The 20,257-nt window shown below is 41.8% G+C and overlaps 1 protein-coding gene across 1 annotated transcript in view; it reads left to right on the forward strand.

The window, feature by feature from the left end:
• The window catches only part of ITGA10 (integrin subunit alpha 10), a 610,846-nt gene extending 599,103 nt beyond the window's left edge, over positions 1-11,743 (forward strand). The window contains exon 30 of the mRNA XM_069652761.1: positions 10,756-11,743. Within this exon, the coding sequence (XP_069508862.1) occupies positions 10,756-10,821 (66 nt within the window). The 3' untranslated portion in view covers positions 10,822-11,743. The remainder of the gene's footprint in view (positions 1-10,755) is intronic.
• Positions 11,744-20,257: the final 8,514 nt, after the last annotated feature.

Below are 20,257 nucleotides of genomic sequence, written 5' to 3' on the forward strand. Positions count from 1 at the left end.
CAGAGGAGGACCCAGCCAGACTGCCCTGGTCATGAAGCTAGCTCTGCCCCTTACTGGCCTGGCCAGTTCACCTAACAGTAGCTTTCCATTCTTTAGACATACATGGCAGATGGTTCCATAATTTCATTCGCGTGGTAGCATACTGAGGCATCTGCTTCATTATCAACTTTGGGTCAGGAGCTTGAGGGTGGTGTGATGAATTAAAGGACAGCATCACTTCTTTCCCTGGAAGAACCCCCCAACCCTATGTGGCCAGGGGACAGCAGCCGTCACCTAATCCTAACCCTGGGGGCAGCTATATGACGGAGGACCAACATATCCACCTTTCCCCTTAAAGGGTGCTTCCCTAGTCCCCCATGCCTTAATGGCATGTTGTTACTCTCATTTCTCATCGCAGGGTAAGGATGGTGTGTCTGGCCATCAGGATCCCATTACAGAGAATAGGCGGGTCACTGGAACGAGGAAGAGGCAGGGCTTGATGAGAATTACTTCCAAGGTAGCCTGATGTTCATCTCCATTAAGCTATCCAAAACTTGACTTTCCATCTGAAACTATTGGAAATGCTTTTTCCCCACTCTGTATCTTAGATGCCAAACTTCCCTTCTAAAATTACTGGAAACATTACAACAACCCCTACACATAAATGGCCAAACCCTCCCCTTAAACCTATTAAACGCATCGCCTCAAACTCTGCCTGTAAAATAACACAAGTTGACTTTCCTATTTCTAATGCTGCAACCACTGCCACAAGGAAGGTGAGCTGAGTAATGAAGATCACGAAAAGCCAAGGAACTCATGCTGTGCTTTAAGTTACTCTGAACACCTGACTGCAGGCAGGACATTTAAACAGAGAGATCAGCTGAGTAGAGAAACCTGCATGGAAGATGTCTATCCACTTGGTACTGACCGAGGGACTGCCAGCCAGAAGTGAGGTTCGTGGAGCCAACTGGCCCAGAAGAGGAACTGGGGGAGACAGACTGCCCAGTCCGGCAAGCTGCGGGAGCGCTGGTGTGAAGAGGACAGCTTCCTGAGACGCAGCTGTTCGGAGAGCAGCCCTGCGCTACTGGTGTCCAGGAAGACATGCAGCAGGTGAGCAGAACGGAAACCGTATGGCAGAGGCAGCAAGCCTCAGAAAAGACCGCAATACCTGCAGGCCATTGGCAGTTCACCTGTGGAGAAGATATTTCCGACGCAGTAACCCGGTGCATCCGCCGAGGCAAGAGGAGACAACGGGGCATGCAAACAATGGTGCCAAAAGGAAACCACAGTCAAAGTAATGCATTAAATGTAATGAAAAGTGTTATATAATGTTAAGGAAACAAATCATGTAATAACAAGAGACTGTCAAAGTTTCAAGTGCACACATTTATTTAAACAAAGGTGCTGAAAGGAAACCGAAGCAAATGAGCTGAATGAAACGAAACGAAAAGTTCCAGATTATGAGAGTATACCAGGCATCCCTGAGTTTACAGAAATATACATCTGAAAGGAAGTTCTTGCAGGAAAGGATACCAGACATTTCAAGGCACAAGTATACGAGAATATGGGAAAAGCCCTGGCAGGGGAGTATACCAGGCATTACAAATCAGTAAGTGTTTGAGAATATGAGAATAATTGTATGAGAACAAGTGGTTTGCATACAGACAAAGTCATGGCAGGCATTGGCAAGCAAGAGGTGTTTATGTAAAAGGCAAGCCGTGGCAAGAGGACATTCTAGGCAAAGGTCACATTGGACAATGGTATATGATAGAATCCTGACAAAGATATACCAAGAGATAACCAAGGAGTATGAATAAAACATATCCTGGGGTAAGAGAAAGCCTGGCAGGAGGGTACACCAGGCAATACTTAGTATGATCATTCTATTGATGTAAAGGAACTCAAATAACTGCTATTAAGTGAAGGGAAATCCAGGTGAAATCTGGAGCAGTGAGCTAAATTTACCTGGAACCTTTGTGGTGGATTAAACATTTCTTGTTTTGAACCTTTGAACACTTTCTTTTCAAAACCAAATACATTTCCCTTTGACTTTAGAGTTGATTTTAGAATACGAGGGTCAGGATAGTGCTTTGGACACAGGACCTGTTGTTTTGGACATTATGACAAAGGACCAACCCATTCGTTTTGCATTGATAGGGAAAACACCTCTTAGAGGAGGGACAGAGAGGCGTTTTTCCAACCCATTTTGTTTAATAAAAGTCTATGGTCAAAAATATGAATCCACTGTGTTTGCTTTCATTCCTGACCCTTCACAGCGGGTTAAGCACTGGTGATGCCAAGGACAGAAAATAGAAAACAACAAGATAATTCTCTACACTTCTTTAAAAATATTCCTTGGCCTAGAAGATTCAAGTGGCGGAAAGTCAACAATATGGGTTAAATCTGTGTTGGTTTTGACAGCCCCAAGTATTTCTTCGATAACCAGGCCTTGAATTTGACGATCTCCTGGGAGAGCTGCCAACCCCAAACGTGACAACCACATATCATAAATCGGACCGACTTTATCCTGGCTCTCCACAATGGCTCATTTGATAGAGCATCCAAAGCTCAGTTAGAAGCAACAGAAGGCAGAGACCACAGATCTACCTTTCCAAACCCTCCCTGGGATGTGGAAAATCCAACCAAAAAAACAGGTGAACAAGGCACTTGTAGCTGGGAAACCACATACATTTTCACTTTTCCTCCCTTTTCCAAAGACAAGCACTTTTGTTTTGTCAGTGTTCACAGAGAGAGAATTACTGGCGCCAACTTCTCCCTTTCCTGTAAGCATACGTTTACGCAAGACCCGTAGCGTAATATTGTCGCCACTGAGGAGCATTATTGGGCATTCATTTCCGACGTTGGGCGAAGAACATCAAGTATTCTCCATCCAGGGCGAGCACATCTGTCTTAAAGAGAATATGAAGTGTTGTGCGCCTTTGGCACAGAGCTGGTCATAGTTTCACTTTCAAAGGAAATCAGCCTACCAAGGCAGACCCTGGCCCACCTGTGCGGGTGCAGAGGCTTTAGGATTTTCAACACAAGTTTCAAAATGCCCATATGTTGTGGTTTTTCTGAAAGGAGATCCTGGTCCCCATGTCAAACGCTGCACAAAGTAAACCAAGCAGCATTACAGATGTGCGCCCTTAACCGTGCACTTCCAACCAGTGCACAACAAGAGGAAGCAATGATCTTCCATGCATCCATCTTCATGGAATCCAAATAATTCAATAGTAATTTGATGAAGATTTTTTGTGATCGAGTCCACAAGGGCAATTAGCCTTTTAGAGCTGGGTGCATCTGCAGAACATTTTATATAGGGGAGGAGGAGGGGGGACGATATTGCACCACTTCATGACGTAGGAGCCTTTCCTCATTGCACAATCTCTGAGAACATTGTAGACAGAAGAGGCACTTACCACCCTGGGTTCTATTTGCCGATTAGCACAGCTGCAGCACCCAGAGACCACAAAGCAACATTTTTCGATAACAGTAGAAATGAACCTAACTGGCAGCAAAAAGCGCAAAAGAATAGGTTGCTGGCAGTGGTCTCTGAATTTAGGTATCTGCGTGTTAGTATTGTGTATTGTGTAGTGGAATGAACTGCATATAATTCTTTCTAATATCTCACCCAGCAATGCTTACTCGCATTATTAAATATTGCTGTCGCCCAACTACCCAATCTTGCACCAGTAATTTCTAAAATGACAGGGTATCTTGTTATTAATAACCTTGTGCCACCCAGGCATTATATTTATATTTGATTTAGCAACTCCCTAACATGGTGCAATTCCTGCCAAGCGGATATGGGTCTTCGTGAGTGGCGTAAAGTGAACCTTGCAAGAAGCGTTCACCATGAGCAAGCTTTGACATGAACTGGCCAATAGATTTGTTGGAATGAATCGCCCGCTGCCAAAAAGCTTCCACGTATACATTCCTCATTCCAACCAAGTCATAGGAGAGTTAAGACAAGATGACAATTCATTCCGATACTGGTTGCTTTCAAGCAGCCATCGTTTACTCATTAGTCTGTTGTAGTAAAACCTGTAGTTCTTTTTCTATGAATGCTTTTCTATTGGAAAGTGTTTGTCTCCGTTAGACCCTTACGGGTCAGACAGATATGATGGGTCGATGAAGCATAATACCACAACCTGACCCATCAGAGGAGCCAACTGACCCCATTAACACCACAGTCTGCAAAGCGTAAGTCTCAGGAAGAGGCAACTGGGCACAGCTCTGAGGAAACATATGCCTCACAATGAAAAGAAGCACAGCCCTCCCTTCACATCCCTAAAAGCTGTGCTCTGCTCCACCTGACCCACAAAAAGGGACAGCTGATTTAATGTTAATGTTTTCCTCGGAAGCAGGAACAGATTACAATGTTCAACCCTTGAAATTACCCCAGAGAACCGGTTCTGCTTTGCAGCAACAATAAACCAGAAAGCTCTTGCCTCTCTACTAGCAGCAGACCCATAACCGTCCCCAAATAGTAAAATTAAACTTCCGGTGCAGGAAGGCAAGTGTGGGTGACGTCCTGGGGAAGAATCCGGTAATCTATGACGTATATAAATGCCCTACATATAGCATTGTAAAACCGGAAGTGATCGAGTCATCCTTCCGTCTTCAGACACAGGACAGTCGTCTGCCTGATCCTCAGGTGAGCAGCCTTTCCAGCAAGTGTACAATGGCCATTAATGTTGGCTTTTTACTTATTGTAAACAGGACTGGAGTGTGTGTTAGCCCCGGAACTCTGAAAACGGTATATGGTGGAAGGCACAACAATATTAAAAGTATATAAATTCAGGTCATTTCGCTAGGATATGATCATTTGAACTCAGGTAGTTCATATACAGTTTCAGGTGCAGCAGGGAGATTCTCGAGGCCACTGGAGACCCTAAAATATGAAACACCAAACACACACCAGCTGTTGCCAGCTGATAACTCTATGCTGCACTCATGATGGGGAGACAAGTCCCCAAGGTTATTTTCAGTATCACGTGAACCCAATCCGACTCCAACAAGGTGAAGTCTTAAGTCACGAGAGACCACACTGTCAATTAAATTACAATGCAAGAAAGCCTTCACTGTACTCAAAAAATATTTATATGCTAAACAAGATATAAATAGCATCCGTCTCTCTGCTTGTCTACAGAGAAGCACCACCAAGCTGAGACAAAACAGTTTTAGACAGATAAAGTATTTTTATGTATATAGGCAAATAAATTTCACAAAAGGTGCGTTCCAATGTTACATCCACACTATTAACTCACAGCGTGGTAATCATTAGAAACAAAAGTAGTTATACATTTAAACAACGACAATATTCTGAGCTGAATCACAGTCCTCAAAAACATACAAATGTTCTCAAAACGTTATTCGTGAAGTAACACATTTAAATATTGAATTATTTAACACAATTGTCCATTTGGGCAGTACACTTCTTTCTGCTCAGAATCTCCTAAACACAACCATGTGTACCGACGCATTTCGGATTACGCGACAATTCTTCTTCAGGGTAGGATGTGTTAAAGTTTCAAAAGTTGTTCATTAATTCCTACAAAAGGGAAGGACAACCTAATTAGACTTTTATGTCAGACGTGAGATTTCATATGTCACTCTCAATGAAAAAGTAAAACTAACCTCATTCCAGTGTACGTATCAACAACCGGGATCAATCTCTATGATAAAAATGTACAGAAGTGGATTGTAGAGATTTGTTCTCAAACATGATTCAATTTTTAGACTAATACTGTTGGAATTAGGTGTACTCACTCGGAAGGAAGACCAGTGCCTCTCCCCGGGTGAACACGATGGTGAAGGGCTGGGTTTTCCAGTGGGTGGTGGCGGAAGGCAAAAAGAAATCGACTGAGTACTTGAATATGTGTTTAAATTTAATTTACTTATAACACTCTCAAGCTTGTAAAAAATGAAGTAATCACATGCTCAGTTTACTGAGGTATACTTGTTACGGTCACACATTTCAAAAATGTTCTCTTGATGTTCATTAATACATCTGACCGCCAAAATGTGCATACAACGTAGTGCAGCTCATATCTGGCTTTGTTGACTATAATCATCCCCAACAAATAAACTGAGATACTGTCCATACACCCTAAGGGATACGGCGCTCGTGTTAGTTAATGCTTAACATGAACTGAAAGACTCTCTCAGGCTCTCATGTGCTGATATAACACGCTCACCAGTTGGAAAAATGTGCCTGGGCATGTTAAGTATGCAACACGCCCTCTCTAATAGTATACTGCCAAAAGTGTATCGGGGGCCCGTCAACCAATACACAGAACTATTACCGCTCTGGGTGTCTCGTTAAGAACACTCACCATAAACAATGCGCAACTCCCAGTACGACCGCACAGCTCGTCTCCAAGACGAACTGCTCGGGAGTATTCTGTTTATGTAGTCGTCATGGAGGCGACGCGCTTGCGCGTTCCGACTCCAGACGTCAATCTTGGTATGGGACTCGGCGAACGCAGTCCACGACTCGCGGTACGTTGATCTCATTCTCTTTTGTTCACGGTACAGCTGGTACCAAAAGGGCATACGCTAGGTAAGTCACAGTGCCACTATTCAAAAAAATGTTAATAAGGGCAAAATACACCCTGACCAGTTCCATATTAATTGAGAATGCGGAGAAGGCAGAAAAGTCATAAGGAAGGATAAAATGTGTCAGAAACGGGGGGAGAGCGAGGGAGGGGGGGCTTCCGGGCAAATACCCAATGGTGCCACCACCTATCAATGATCTTATAGCTGAGATAGCTGTGAGTAAATTACTTCATGGCGAGAGAAGGGGCGAACCGCAGTAAAATACTGCTCCAAGCCCCTAGCTCCCGCAAGCTTATTAGGGTGACCCATAGGAGAACGTGTAGTGACCTGGAAATCCAGTCACTCCTAATACCACTAGGGACCCTCCCAGGTATAGTACAATAATCAAAATTCATACTGGGATACCTGACCTGATAACATATCTAGGCAAGAAGAGAAAAGATCTCCACGTATATGTAATTTGTCCTGCGGATTCAAGTCCGCTTACATTCTAATTTGACAGACTCTTAACTCTCTGTTGCCAGACTCAACATTGAACTCCCGGCGCCTCTGCCGTTCACACTCTGGAAAGCCACCCCAAAAATCACCAACAAGCAGTTTTCAAATGAATTTCAATACACCTCAACTCTTTATATCAGTCCATAATCATGAATCATGTATTCGGATGCTGCCTCGGCAGTAGTGCAGAAAATACATAAAGGCACAACAGTTAACAAACACATGTCTGTTAATTTTTGTAAACAATCTATACGCAACTTAACACAAATGATTAAAAGCACAGCAGGAGACCTTAAAGGAAACACATAAGGTCAAATTCAATGTTCATTCCTCTTGGACTCAAACAGTCCAAAAGATCAATCCAAACAATCTCCCTCTGAAGTAATCTCTTATGCACATCTCCCCGGAACTCTGCCCTCATGTTCCTGTGGCCCTGGTTAAATTATCTCAGGCTTTTGATGGGATTGGTGCACTCGGTGCCCCCTGTGAGTTGGGTAGAGTGGGAAAGCATTTAACAGTTTTCTAACAACCTCCTGTACTATGAGTTCTCTCTCTCCAGATATCTTTTATAATTATAATTGGTTATTTATAACACGCTTAATACCCAGAGGTTTATAAGCGCGTACCCAGGGATCGAGCCTCTGTTTCTCTGCTTCGTCTTGCTTCCAACACCAGCACGTTGGCCCGGAGCTATCCTCCCGAGAAGGGATGTTTTGGTTGTTTTGGTCTCTCAACATAGCTCGGTTTTGCTCTGGTACTCCATTACTGAACTAGCTCAGTGTTTCTTTTCATGGGGATGTGAAGAACAACATGTGACACTGTGTGTTCTCTTTCAAATGGTGTGTCTAGTGTTCTTACCCTTCATTTTCCTGCTCGGCCTACATCACCCTGTGCACACCCTCAAAAAAAAAGGCTGTCATTATTTCCCTTGTAGCCTGCATGGCAGAGCCTAACCTCCACCCCAAAGGTGGTCTAAATACCCTCCTGGGGCAATAGAATAGCGATGTACCCAAAGCAAGGCTCCAAAGGAAGTTGGGTCTCTGCGCTCAGTGCAAGAGAAACTACGATTGAGAACATGACAGGCTTACTATTGGACAGCAATATTGTCTTGGGTCTACCCCTAGAGTATCTATGTACCAATGCATATTACCCTTGTTTGTATGATAAGCATTAGCTGCTATCAATATCTTCCCTATTTTATCAATAAACCAACAAGTACTCATAAATAGAAACATATTAAGAATGCTCTCGCTGTCTCATTTAGTATTTATGTATATTAATATGTATATATGTATGTATATTATGTATATAAACAGTATAGTCAAACAATATAAAGTGCCTATAATAAACAATGAAGCAATTGCATAGATAGCCAGCATCCTACTCTTCTATTCAATGTCATAATGTTAACCTATCTGCAACCAATCAATGTGTGTGTAGCCATTGAGGCACAGTACAACTTTAAATCATACAGTTGTGATACTTTGTAAGTTGGCAGCCAGATGATGTTATACAGACCAAACCCTCAATAACCCATTACGTGGAAAGGGTTAAAAACTGTGTCAAAAGCCCATGGTTTCTATGAGCAATTAAGGAAGAGCAACCTGAAAGCATTCTACAACCATAGATACAAAATTAGAGGTTAAACATTTTAAATATCCTGCAAGGAACCGTCTCACCTGTATGTGCTTTAATGGACCCACGTATCCTGGCCAAAGAAGCACAAGGAGCAGCACAAGCTATCTCTGCATGTTGTGTCAAAACATATTACCATGATAAACTTTGTGTTTCAGCAGACCAGGGAACATTGAAGGGCTTACCTGACATAAATACACCATGGTGTCCCTTAAAGGTGTACTATGGGAAAAAAGAATATCTTGCAAAACTGGGGAAAGGGCTTATTTCAGCCCTAAATCATTGAAACCATCATACAAATCAGAAGTTGGCAAAGTGACCATTTTTAGGCCCATAGAACAGAACTACAGTCATGGCCTTGTCATTGAATGTGCTGCCTGCTCTTTTATCAAGGCATTCCAGTCTTGCGGGATCAGCAGTGTCAACCAGGTCCTTCCCCTAGCTGGTTGCGTAGTGATGCAGCCCTGGCCTCTTTTGAGAAGTCGATCACTGCTGCCATGGACAAGGGATTTCGAAAGGATTAGGACCTGTAATTCAGATAATTTGTTCCACCCCTGTTAGCCAATTCAGTCCTAACAAGTGGTTGTGATTCCTGTAATCAGCTGCACTGTTCATATTTTTCATTTCCATTCAATTGAAGTAAACATGACTTTTTCGATGAAAACACATATAATCTGGTGCTTGACCACAACAAATAGGCATGAAACGAAAGACTAGTGTTGTTTATTCTAACCCTGTAGCAACAGTCCTTGACAAAGATAACAAAGCAACAGCACTGCCCATTGAAAAATCATGTGCCACAGCATCAACTTATTGCAAAAACTATGTGTGCCTTTTCAGTTTTAATTCTTATTAACAAAATGGAAGTCAGCGATTTCTTTACAAAAGCAACTTCAGATTAGGACATGTACAACCCCTTATTCAAATTGCAAACTAGTATGGTTTGCTTTTAAAAATTGACATTGTAGAGATGAGAATTTTCTCTTTGAATGATGTACGGGAGACCTCGGGTTTTGTGTTGCATGGATCTTATGTAAGTAAGAATCATTCAAACTGACTGTTATAATTTACAAAGCTGTGCTATGCATGCAGATGTAAATGTGTTTCTATTTCAGTATGTGATGAAGCCTTTCAAAATACACTTTTCATGGTTATCAAATTGCCATACTTTATTTTTGAATCACTGTGGTCTTTCTTCTGTGTTTTCATAGTTATAGCAATAACAGTTACTACAGTACAAATGCTCATTTTGCCAGAGCACAAAGCAGTGCTTTGACAACATTATTTGTATTTAAATACGAGTCAGACATGAACGCTTTTCAAAGCATATCTCTGTGCATTTCACGTAGAATAAAATGTAGTTTCAACACACGAAGCTTTTTTTGGCATTGTCAGCTCCCTCTCATCCATTGCAGTGAACGCAATCTAACCCTACCATGCAATCAAATATGTTTAATAACAGTCTGTATATTTTCACCTGTGCTTAAAGAAAGGTCTGAAATCCAACAGCTCTGAATGCACATATTGGAATAGTCAATCCTGTATAAGTCCATAGGAATGTTTCAGGCATTATGCAGCTTGCTTTGGATTGAGAGCTATTCAAAGCACAGGTCTATTGTGCACCTTATGACAATGCTACATGTATTATTTTGCTTAGAAGATTTTTAAAATGTTGCTGAATATCTAAAAACAAAGATAATTGAGTTTATGGCAATGTATACATTTCTCCAAATAGTACAATTGTGAACTAATAGAACATTTTGTCGCCGGCTGGTTACTATTTGGTTCCAAGTTCAATATGGCTCAATTTTAGAAAGTGGTAGTTGCAAACAGCTCCCAGCTACAGGAAAGAGGAGTTATAAACAGTGCTTCAACCTAATTTCCCTTTCTAGTGTGGCAACATTGTAGGAGTTTAGTCTCTTCATTGAAGGGTGCAACTGTATTACTCCACTCTCTGTAAGCAAAGCATGTCTTTCGGTCAGCATCCATGCAGGGCCTGTATATTCCTCAAATCACAGTACATTATCCCCTATCTGTACACTTTACTGTATGTACTCTGACAGTTTTCTTTGTGTTTGTCAGCTCGGCTTCTTTGCTCGCAAAACCCAAGAGGAGGAAATGCAGGAACCAGAGAAGGAGGACCAGTGACCTGTAGTACCTGATGCCAATGTCTCCACCTGTAATGCAGCTCACTCAAAAAAACAAAACGAGTTGGTAAACATGAGGCACAAAGTAAAGGAGCAACAGGGACTGCTAAAATGAAACTTTTCTCACAAAGAGGTTTGCTTTGTTGCCTCAGAGGACAACCTTATGAGAACCTACAAACAAGACACTTTCTGGGTGTGTCATCGACGCATCACTAATCCTTTCAAGATTTGTTTTACAAACACTGTTTCTGGAGGTTGCGGAAAACTTGAAAGGGGTCCTTTTGTTGGCCTCCAAATCAACTGGCTACCAATCAGACTTAACGAGACATTTCAATCCAGGATGTCCAAGTGTGTTCATACCCATCCAGGCAAGAATCAGTCAAGGACTTTGGGAACCGAGGCATCTGGAACCCTTGGTAGACCTTACTCTTCTTTGCTGGACTTTGGAAGGGTTCTGTGTAGGGTATTGGTGAATAATTGGGGTCTAGTGGATTCGCCCAGCTGCGTGCTTGGAGAGCTACTTGAGTAAGAAGGATCAGCTGCTTCCAACAGACAACACTGTGAGACTTGCTTATTATTTAAAACTGTTGGTTGGAGGCAATGACGCGGTTGAAGCACAGTTTCACGCCGAAGATGTCTCTTGAAATAACGAAAGCTCCATTCAGGGCAGCCATGAATACATTCTGTAACTTGAATGAAGGGGGCTCACCATGGCCGTGTAACCTTTACTACGACTTGAATTGTAATATGTTTTTAAAATTGGGCCCAAAATGTCACATAGGAACTAATCATGTCAATAGTTTCAGCATCTGTCGGGATCATGATCATTGGGGAATGTTCAAAAACATGTACAACTTGTTGATCCTTCACCCTGTTCTAGAGGCCAGCTACATTCTGGGAAATAAAAATTCAATCTATGCGGAGATCCTGGAATAATGGCTAGCAATGCAGGCGTGATCTAGTCCAGTGATGAGCATGATGCACGCTACTGTGTGGCCACTTGAGGATACTTTTTTTATAGCAAAACCTAGTTGGGTAGATGAAAGTGTGGCTACATGGGGCTGTTAGTGGACCGCCAGGAAGTAAAGAATAAGGATGTGGCTTTTGGGGCCCAGTGGCATGATGGAAAAGGGGCACGCTGAAGGCCCCTTGGAGCTAGGGGTGATGTTCCTGTGTCACATGCTGGGTGCCATGGTACATGCCAACTAATCATACGTTGGGTGGTCGGCTCACTACGTTCAAAGAAGGGGCGATGCTAGATGTCAACTCTTGTTTTTTTGCAGCAGTCCCTGGAAGCGTACTTGATTTGGTGGCACTCTCAGAGATGGCCAGAGGGCATCCCAGAGCAGAGGCATGCTTCCATAGTGGTCATGTTGTAAGAGAGCCTGGCATGCCGTCACTAATGTCTCCCTGAACGTGCTGTGAAGGAGCAAGGGCACAGGGTCTCAACAATACATCAGAAGATTCAATAAGGATGCAGACACATCAAGAGAAGCCAAAATATCCAATATTTGAAACACTGATTTTATTGTGTAGTTGAATCTGGTAACTTATAACTGCCGTATTTGCAGCACAAAAGCTCCTTCGTGGCACCGCAGAGGGAAAGAAGGGGGGTGCAAAGTGTGTTCACAGTGTGGTCCCATCGTGAAGGCGGGAGCAAACTCAAGGAGGGAATACATCATATTTACAAGAAAGGAAAAGAAGGGGGTCCTGTTCGCGCACAGCTACCGAGCCATTCCCCTACGAGCAGAATAGTCTAAATCTCCAATGTCGGGCAGAAGCTAGAAGTTCTGCATCCCAAGCAGTCATGTCCAGAAGGCTGGTGTGCAAAGGTCAGCTATTGACGTGTTTCAGCTTTTGGGCCTCATTACGAGTTTGGCGGTATGGCCATAAAAGGTAGTAGTGCAGTGGTAAATTACTACTGCATTGCTGCTGCATTACCACACTGCACAACTATGGGTTTGGAACTGCCGAACTATGGGTTTGGAGGTAAGGCAGAGAATAAATCTCCAGCAGAGTGCTGGTGGTAATTCCTCCACCTTACCGCCAAAAAACAGTGAAATCGGTGGAATTATCCCCCGCGGTAATTCCACTGAAATCCCCATGGAGTGCTACAGGCTCCAATTATGGGGAGTAACACGCGTATCACCACTTGTAATCCAGCGCTAATTCCGCTGGACTGAGTGGCGGTAACCGTAAATCCATTTGGTGATATTTTGGCAGATTTATTGACAAAAATACCACCAAACTTGTAATAAGGCCCTTTGTATTGTTTCCTTTGTGAAGTCAGGGGACAGATTATTCAGCAGTTGGGAACATCGAGGTGCCAGCAACTTTCTTCCATGTTTGAGTATTTTGCCGGTTGGAGTGTACAGCTTTCTTTCTGAGGCAGAACTCACATTTCTGGAGCCTTTGCACTCGTGGTAAAGCTGCATCAGGTACTTTGGGTATCCACCTCCATAGTTCTAATAACACTGCGGAGTATACCAAGCACGTTCAATTTGTTGCTTCGTCAGCAGCCAATTTAAGGTCACCATGAAATGGTCTCTTGGGCTCAGAGCCATCTACATGCTTTGCTCATGAAAGGCGAGAACCCATGTGATATGGTTAGAAGCCTTAATAGTATCACCACTGTTAGATCCTGCACTTATTTCCTATGTCCAGCATGGGGAGAATAAAATAACGTGGGAATTAAGATCTAAGGAAATTAGAAACATAGCATAGATAAAGCGACAGCCCCATTGTTAACTAAACTGATCAGGAACTACGTAGCACCATCCTTCTTTTAAATGTCTTAATTTTAATGAATACTACCTTTCATAAGTAGGTAAAGAAGTTTGGGCACTAGGCTTTGACTCAACTTGGGCTGCACTTCGAGTTCTTCGATTTGGTACGGTCGGTTTGAGCTGCGAGGTTACCGGAATGTGAGATGGTGCCCCCACCTGAAAGATTGATTTATGTTTGTGCCTGGATAGCATGCGCTTTAATGAAGAATTCACTCTTTACATCCATGATTGCAGTTAATTTGTTGCGCATTTTATTAGCATGGTTCTTATGGTCAACCGACACGTGTTTCGACTTCTGAGGGTCTTTAGCAAGGATAAATTTGGATATTGGCTGCCTGCTGTCTTGTATCTGTCGGCATCCGTTTTATAGTGTTTCCCGTGGTTGTCCCACGATTAGGCAAAGGTCTGGCCTGTTCGCCTGGTCTGCTCCGTTCAGTCTCCTAGTTGCTCTGACTGAACGGAACGGACAAGGAGAAAACGCCAGACCTTTGCTCAATCGTGGGACAGTTATTACTGTTATTACTGTTTCCGGAACTCAGTCCGGGAGCATCACCGCTGGATTACCAGTGCCGGAGTGATGGTGTTAATCTCCTTGACTCCATGAGGAAATATGCCGTCATTATTGGCACCGGCAATACCGGTGCCTGTGATGACTGCATTTTTTTTGCAAGTAGGGCGCCTGTCTTAACTCTAGCTCTTAGCTGGAGATAACACAGTTGCCCCATCGGCAAACCTGTATTTGGGCGGTCCAGTAAAGTGCCAGTATACATTAATATCAGCACTTTAGTACCAAACTGGCCGATTTATAATGAGGCCGAATGTCCTGAACTGAAAGTGTTAATCTAAAGCATTTCTTTTTCTGACCTCCTGAAGACGGCCTTGTTACTGAATCGCCATGTGTTCAATTTCCATTTAAACTGTGCTGCCTCTGATCACACCAGGGGTCTGGGTACGGCACTTTACACATGTTTAGCACTTGAGAATGCTACAACCAATCTCCCAGTACAGGTCTAGTTACTCTTTCAGGTGTGTTGTTCTTGTGATGCATGTGTCCCATCCGAGAAGTGGCCTCAGTGACACAATGTCCTACGCGCTCATGCCCAGCCACACGGTGGTAGCTTGTATCCTTTTCTCTTGAGCAGGATTCATCACTGAGCGTCAGAGCAGACCTCAGGAACCAGCCTGAAGAGACCTACCCTGCAATGTGTATAACATGTATGTAAGTTCTGTCTCAGTCCCATAAATAAGAAATTAAGATGACAAAGAAAGGTTCGACATGGCCAAGACATGCCATCTACAATTTAAAAGTAAATAAAACACACTAACCTTTTTTTTTTTTTATTAAAGCATTCAGCGTACAAAAAATACAAACTTTTGCTTATGTACAATTTTCCCTCCTCCCCATGCACAAGCCAAACCTCTCCTATTTCTTCTTTCTTGGTTCTACGTTGGTTTCAGTCCAGGTTTGGCTATGTGTTTTCGATATTCCTTGTTAATGGTCTTAATTCCCTTCCAGTCTCTTTAGCATAGATTCCAGGAAAATACCCAAGCCTTTGATGGTTTTCTTACTTGGGTCGTCATATAGAGCTGACCACCATAAATCGGGATCCAGATCGCATGATGGTGACAGTATTGGTAGTAATAACCAACCCCTTTCAGATCTAAGTTCAGGGCAAAACAGCATTAAGTGTCGAGACGATTCTTCTTCTTGTTTGCATAGTCTGCATAGTTTTTCCTTTGCCAGGCCATATCTGAACAGGTTGATCTTTGTTCTTAAAATGTTCAGACGAAAGCGCATTATAAAGTCTCTATGATTCCGATTGGCGCTTTTTTCTAGGTATCCAGGCAATAACTGTGGGCATCTAGTTATCTTATCAGATAAGGTATGATAGTTCAAAGCTACTCTTGCACACTCTGTTTCTGCCCAGTCAATTGATAATAAGAGTAATTTTATTCTCTTTGGGTGTTTCAGAAGGGCTTCTGTCGTAACTTTTAAGTTTTGCAACAGCTCATTACATTTCACTTTCCATTCATCCAGTGGCCAAAAGGGCATTTTGCCTGCTTCCTTATTAAATATTTGGTATTGAGGTGGACAATTTTCCAGCATTATTTTTCTGTAGGTGGCCAATGTTTTCCAGACGATTAGGACTTGCATTGAGTACAATCCCAGCTCATGTTGTATAATGCTTATCGGAACACATATGGGCATTTTCAGCAATTTACGCCAGAATCTGGCTTCAAGTTTATCCCATGTTTCCCAAGGGATTCTCAGGACTGTTTCGCCAGCATATGTTACAGTGGGGATGACTTTTGCATTATAGAATTCCACAATCGGGCGCATAGAAAATTTACAAAACTTTCTTTTCAATATTAATGCCTGTGATGTTAGTTGATCCATTTTCCTCTGCAAATGCTCAATCCACGGTTGGTCACTCCAATTGGCACTTACAATTGCTCCCAGATATTTTATATTTTGTACTGTTGTTATCGGGTCATTCTCTATGTGCCATCTAAAAGCTTTTTTACTTGCAGGACATGCTTTTTTAATTATCATTATGACTGATTTTTTCTGGATTGATGTTTTGTTTGATTTCTTTTAGATGTATATTTAGAGCTTCCAGTTTTTTCTGTAGACCCATTTGAGTTTTGTCCATCACTATAAGATCGTCAGCATATAAGAGAAGACCAATTTTCATTTCTCCTATTTTAGGCGAGCACAATCTTGGTGGTTCCGAGCAGTCCTTTACTTCTAAAATATAGAAGTTATAGAGTATGGACGCTAGTGGGCATCCTTGTTTCAGACCACAATTTGTTGCTATTGCCTTCGTTAGGTTTCCCTTTTAGTCCAGTCTCACTCGCATCGATGTATTTGTGTGGAGAGTATTGATGGCTTCTATCAGGTCTGGTGGACAACCTTTTTCTTTCATTTTGGTCCAGAGGATTTGGCGGTCTACTCTGTCAAAAGCTGCCGCCATGTCTATTGAGGCAATAAACAGTTTTTGATTTTCACGAATGGTCTTTGCTTTTAGAAGGTTGAGAATTAGAATGTTTAGACTGCAGTCTACGTTTTCTACAAAACCCGCTTGTCTATGATCGAAGTTGCCAGATCTTTATATCCATTCCTTTAATCTTTTTAAGAGTATGCCAGCAAAGAGTTTGCCTAAAACGTCCAGCAAGGATATTGGACGATAGTTCTCCGGACAGGCTCTGTCTCCTTTTTTATGGATCGGAATAATAATTGATGTTGTCCAGGATTCTGGGATATGACCCATTTTTACTATTCGTGTAAATAGTACAAAGCACATGTGTGCCCATACCTCTGGTGCTTGCTTTAAGATTTCATTTGTGAGGCCATCGGGCCCTGGGGCTCTCAATCTGCTTGCTTTTGTGATCAATACCAAAATTTCACTTAAGTTGAATTTAATGTCCCAACCTTTTTCCTTTCTGAAATCTTGGGGCAGTAGATCTGTTGCAAGCTCGCGATTATATTTTTCTTGAAAATATTGTTCCCACGTTGTTTCATGTATAGGGTTACGTTGTTCCTCACTCTGTTGATTTCCTTTTTGGTTTAGCAATGTCCATAGATATTTTGCATTTTTATTTCGAATCGCCATTAGCATATGTTCAGAGTCTTTTTGAAATAATAGGGCTCTATGGGATTTAACCCAATTTCGATAACCTTTTTTCAATTCTTTTCTTTTTGTTTGCATGTCATCATGGGCAATATTCTGTTTTTTCAAGGCTCTTAAATCTCTAGCCAGCTGTCGTTTGTTCTCTGCTATATCAGTATAGAAGTGATGCGCCCTGATTTTTGTGGTTCTTCTATTTGTTCTGGTGGTCACTTTAAAGATTCTAAGACAAGATTCATACTCCATGTCTTTCCCTGTTGAGGTTGCCCATTTGTTTATTGAATTTGTTAGCATGGGAATCACTTGTGTTGTTAATCTCAGTCTGTTTCGCCCCTCATTTGCACTAACTTCAGTAGGCCAAGTACTCCTTGGTACCACGTCCCTTTTGTGCACTGTTGCTGGGTCTAAGCATGTGAGGATTAGAATTTTATGATCACTACTTTTTGTTGGTATGATTTTTAGGGAGATTATTCTGCCAAAAATTTCTCGATCAACAAAAAAGTAGTTTAATGTTGCGCATGAATTATGCCATGACCATGTAGGTTGTCCTTCTAGATCACCTTGGACATTACCATTTACTTGCAAGAGATCATGGTTCTCCATTTCCATCTGCCATTCTCTTGCTCTTGATTGTTTTTGTCGATTGTAACTGAACGTATTTGGCTGTGAATTTTTGATTTTTCCACAGGAGATGTTTAGATCACTACACAGAATTAATGCCGGGTTATCGTATTCTGACCTCAATTGGTCTATGTGGTTGGTTAGTAATTCCAAGAATATTTGGCCGTCTTTTGCTTTTGCATTCCAGTATAGGTTACAAATGATTAGTGTATTTTTTCTTTTTGTGTATCGCTTCCTTTTGGTTCTTGTTGTATAATTATTATTTGTATCAATGGTGAGGGGTGGATCGTGCGAATTACATTTCCACCATATGTGTTCTTTATGATAGTTAATAAACCTGCGGAAGGTCTGCCTTTTTTTCCTTTGAGAGCTTTATTCAAGTAACAAGTTGCTCCATGTATGTATGGCTGTTCTTGAAGCCAGCACTCTTGAATGCAGATAATATCTGCAGTTAGAGTTTCTTTATTTAACTTTTCCATCAAATGGTGAAAGCCTCTTGTGTTCCAGGAAGCAAAGCTTGTTGATCCTCGTAGCCCTAGTCCTTCGGTCTGATATTTTTTTCATTTGTTTTTGTGTTCAGTGTTTCCGCTAACCCACCCCATGATCTTTCTGTATCGATTTTAGTTACAATAGGATGGTTATTATTTGGTTGATGGACCAAATTCACTTTCTCATTTCCTTTGATTTTGATACGTAGAGCATACGGGCCCCGTAATACTGTTGGTGAGAACCGTATAGGTCTGTAGTCCACTTCTTCTTCACTTTGATTCTCATAGGTATTTTTTTGTTCTTCAAGGCTTATTTTCTTGATTGTGTGCTTTTTTATTTCCTTTTCTCTCTGTTGTGGACATTCTGTTTTAACATCAAAACCCAATACCCGGAGGTCATCCACAGCTAGCCATATTGAGTTCATAACTGGCTTTGAGTTAAAGTGTATGCAAATTCTATCCAAATCATCATCATTTGGAAATTCCACAATTCGGATGTCTTTTGGTTCAATCACTCTCAATTGAGGCACGTTATGCAAGAGTTTCATTAGGTTTGATCTGTTTAGGATCAGGCCATCCTGTGCTCTTAGGACTCTCTCCATTCTTAATTTGAAAGTGTTGTTCTGATTGCCATGAGGCTCAGGTTTGTTCTTATCACTTCTTCTGTCATTCTTTTTGTAACGATTGTTCCTGTTTTTCATTCTCGAGCTCTTAGGATCTTGTGTGCTCCAGCTTTTTCGTTCTTGATTTGATTGTTTAATCATGGCTTTAAGCACATGGCGTTGCCTTTTTTCCAAGTCCTTTTTTGTTGCAATCTGCATTCTTTTTTCTTGCAGAGTTCGAAAGGTCAAGGCTGGAACTTCAAGACATTCCGCAGCATTGTTTTTCTTGCTCACGGACTCTTCACATTCCTCCGTTGACTCTTGCGAGCTGTCATCCTCATAAACAGATAAGAGTAACAAAGACTCTTGACCATAGGACTCATTTATGGAGCTTTCTAATGTACTCTCTAGTTCCACGTCTTTGATGTATTCTCGTGCTTGTTTCTTTGTTTGACATACATCATCCTTTTTTTTAATTAGTGGTACTTGTTGAGTGGGCTTCGTTATCTCTTCTCCTATAGGCTTTAAGTTTCTAATGAACTGCCGTGTTCCTTCACTTGTCATGCATTTTTGGTTGGGCAAGTTTTTAGACTTTTTATTTGATTTTTCCATGGCATCTTTTGATCTTTTGTATAATTTTTCCGAAGTTTCTTTTAGTTTTTCCACCTTGTCTGATCCGTTTGGTTCTTTTAGATTTTCAGTACTGAATAATGGATAAGTACCATTAGGCTGGTTTTCGCAGTCATTCTTAGGAGTAGTCTGTATCGGTTGACTGTTTATCAGGGACTCTCCCCGTTTTCCCTCTGTTCTCTGAGTGCCAGGTGCCAGTGCTCGACTGACTGTAGATTCAGTCTTTCTTGTGGTTTCTGTTTCAGTTTTTTTACTCCGGTCAACCATCACATTTACCTTTCTTTGTTCCTCACTTGACCTTGACTCTATGTCCATTGTATCTGTTGAGGCACTTTTAACCTTGTGTTGGACATTGTTTTTGTAGCTCTCTGTTTTAAATAAGTTGATAGTATCACTGAAACAGGGCAAAAACGCTCTCTTGTCTTCCCAAGCCTCCTCGATTCGCTCGATTAGCGTCTTAACTATAACATTTTCCGACGCTTTTCATGGATCCTTCTTTCTTTTTCAACCTCAAAGTGTTTTTATACACATGTTAGCTTAGACTGGATTTGAGCCAGTAAAAGGGATTGATCCCTGCAGTTATCGTGAAGTGCCTCATATAACCTCAAATATGGTGCAAGTGCTATGGTCATCATAGATCCTACTGCAGCTTGCATATTTGCACAAATGTCTGTAATTGGC

This window comes from Ambystoma mexicanum, chromosome 1p (genome assembly GCF_040938575.1).
Source record: "Ambystoma mexicanum isolate Mex_15411 chromosome 1p, UKY_AmexF1_1, whole genome shotgun sequence".
NCBI classification, from domain to species: domain Eukaryota; kingdom Metazoa; phylum Chordata; class Amphibia; order Caudata; family Ambystomatidae; genus Ambystoma; species Ambystoma mexicanum.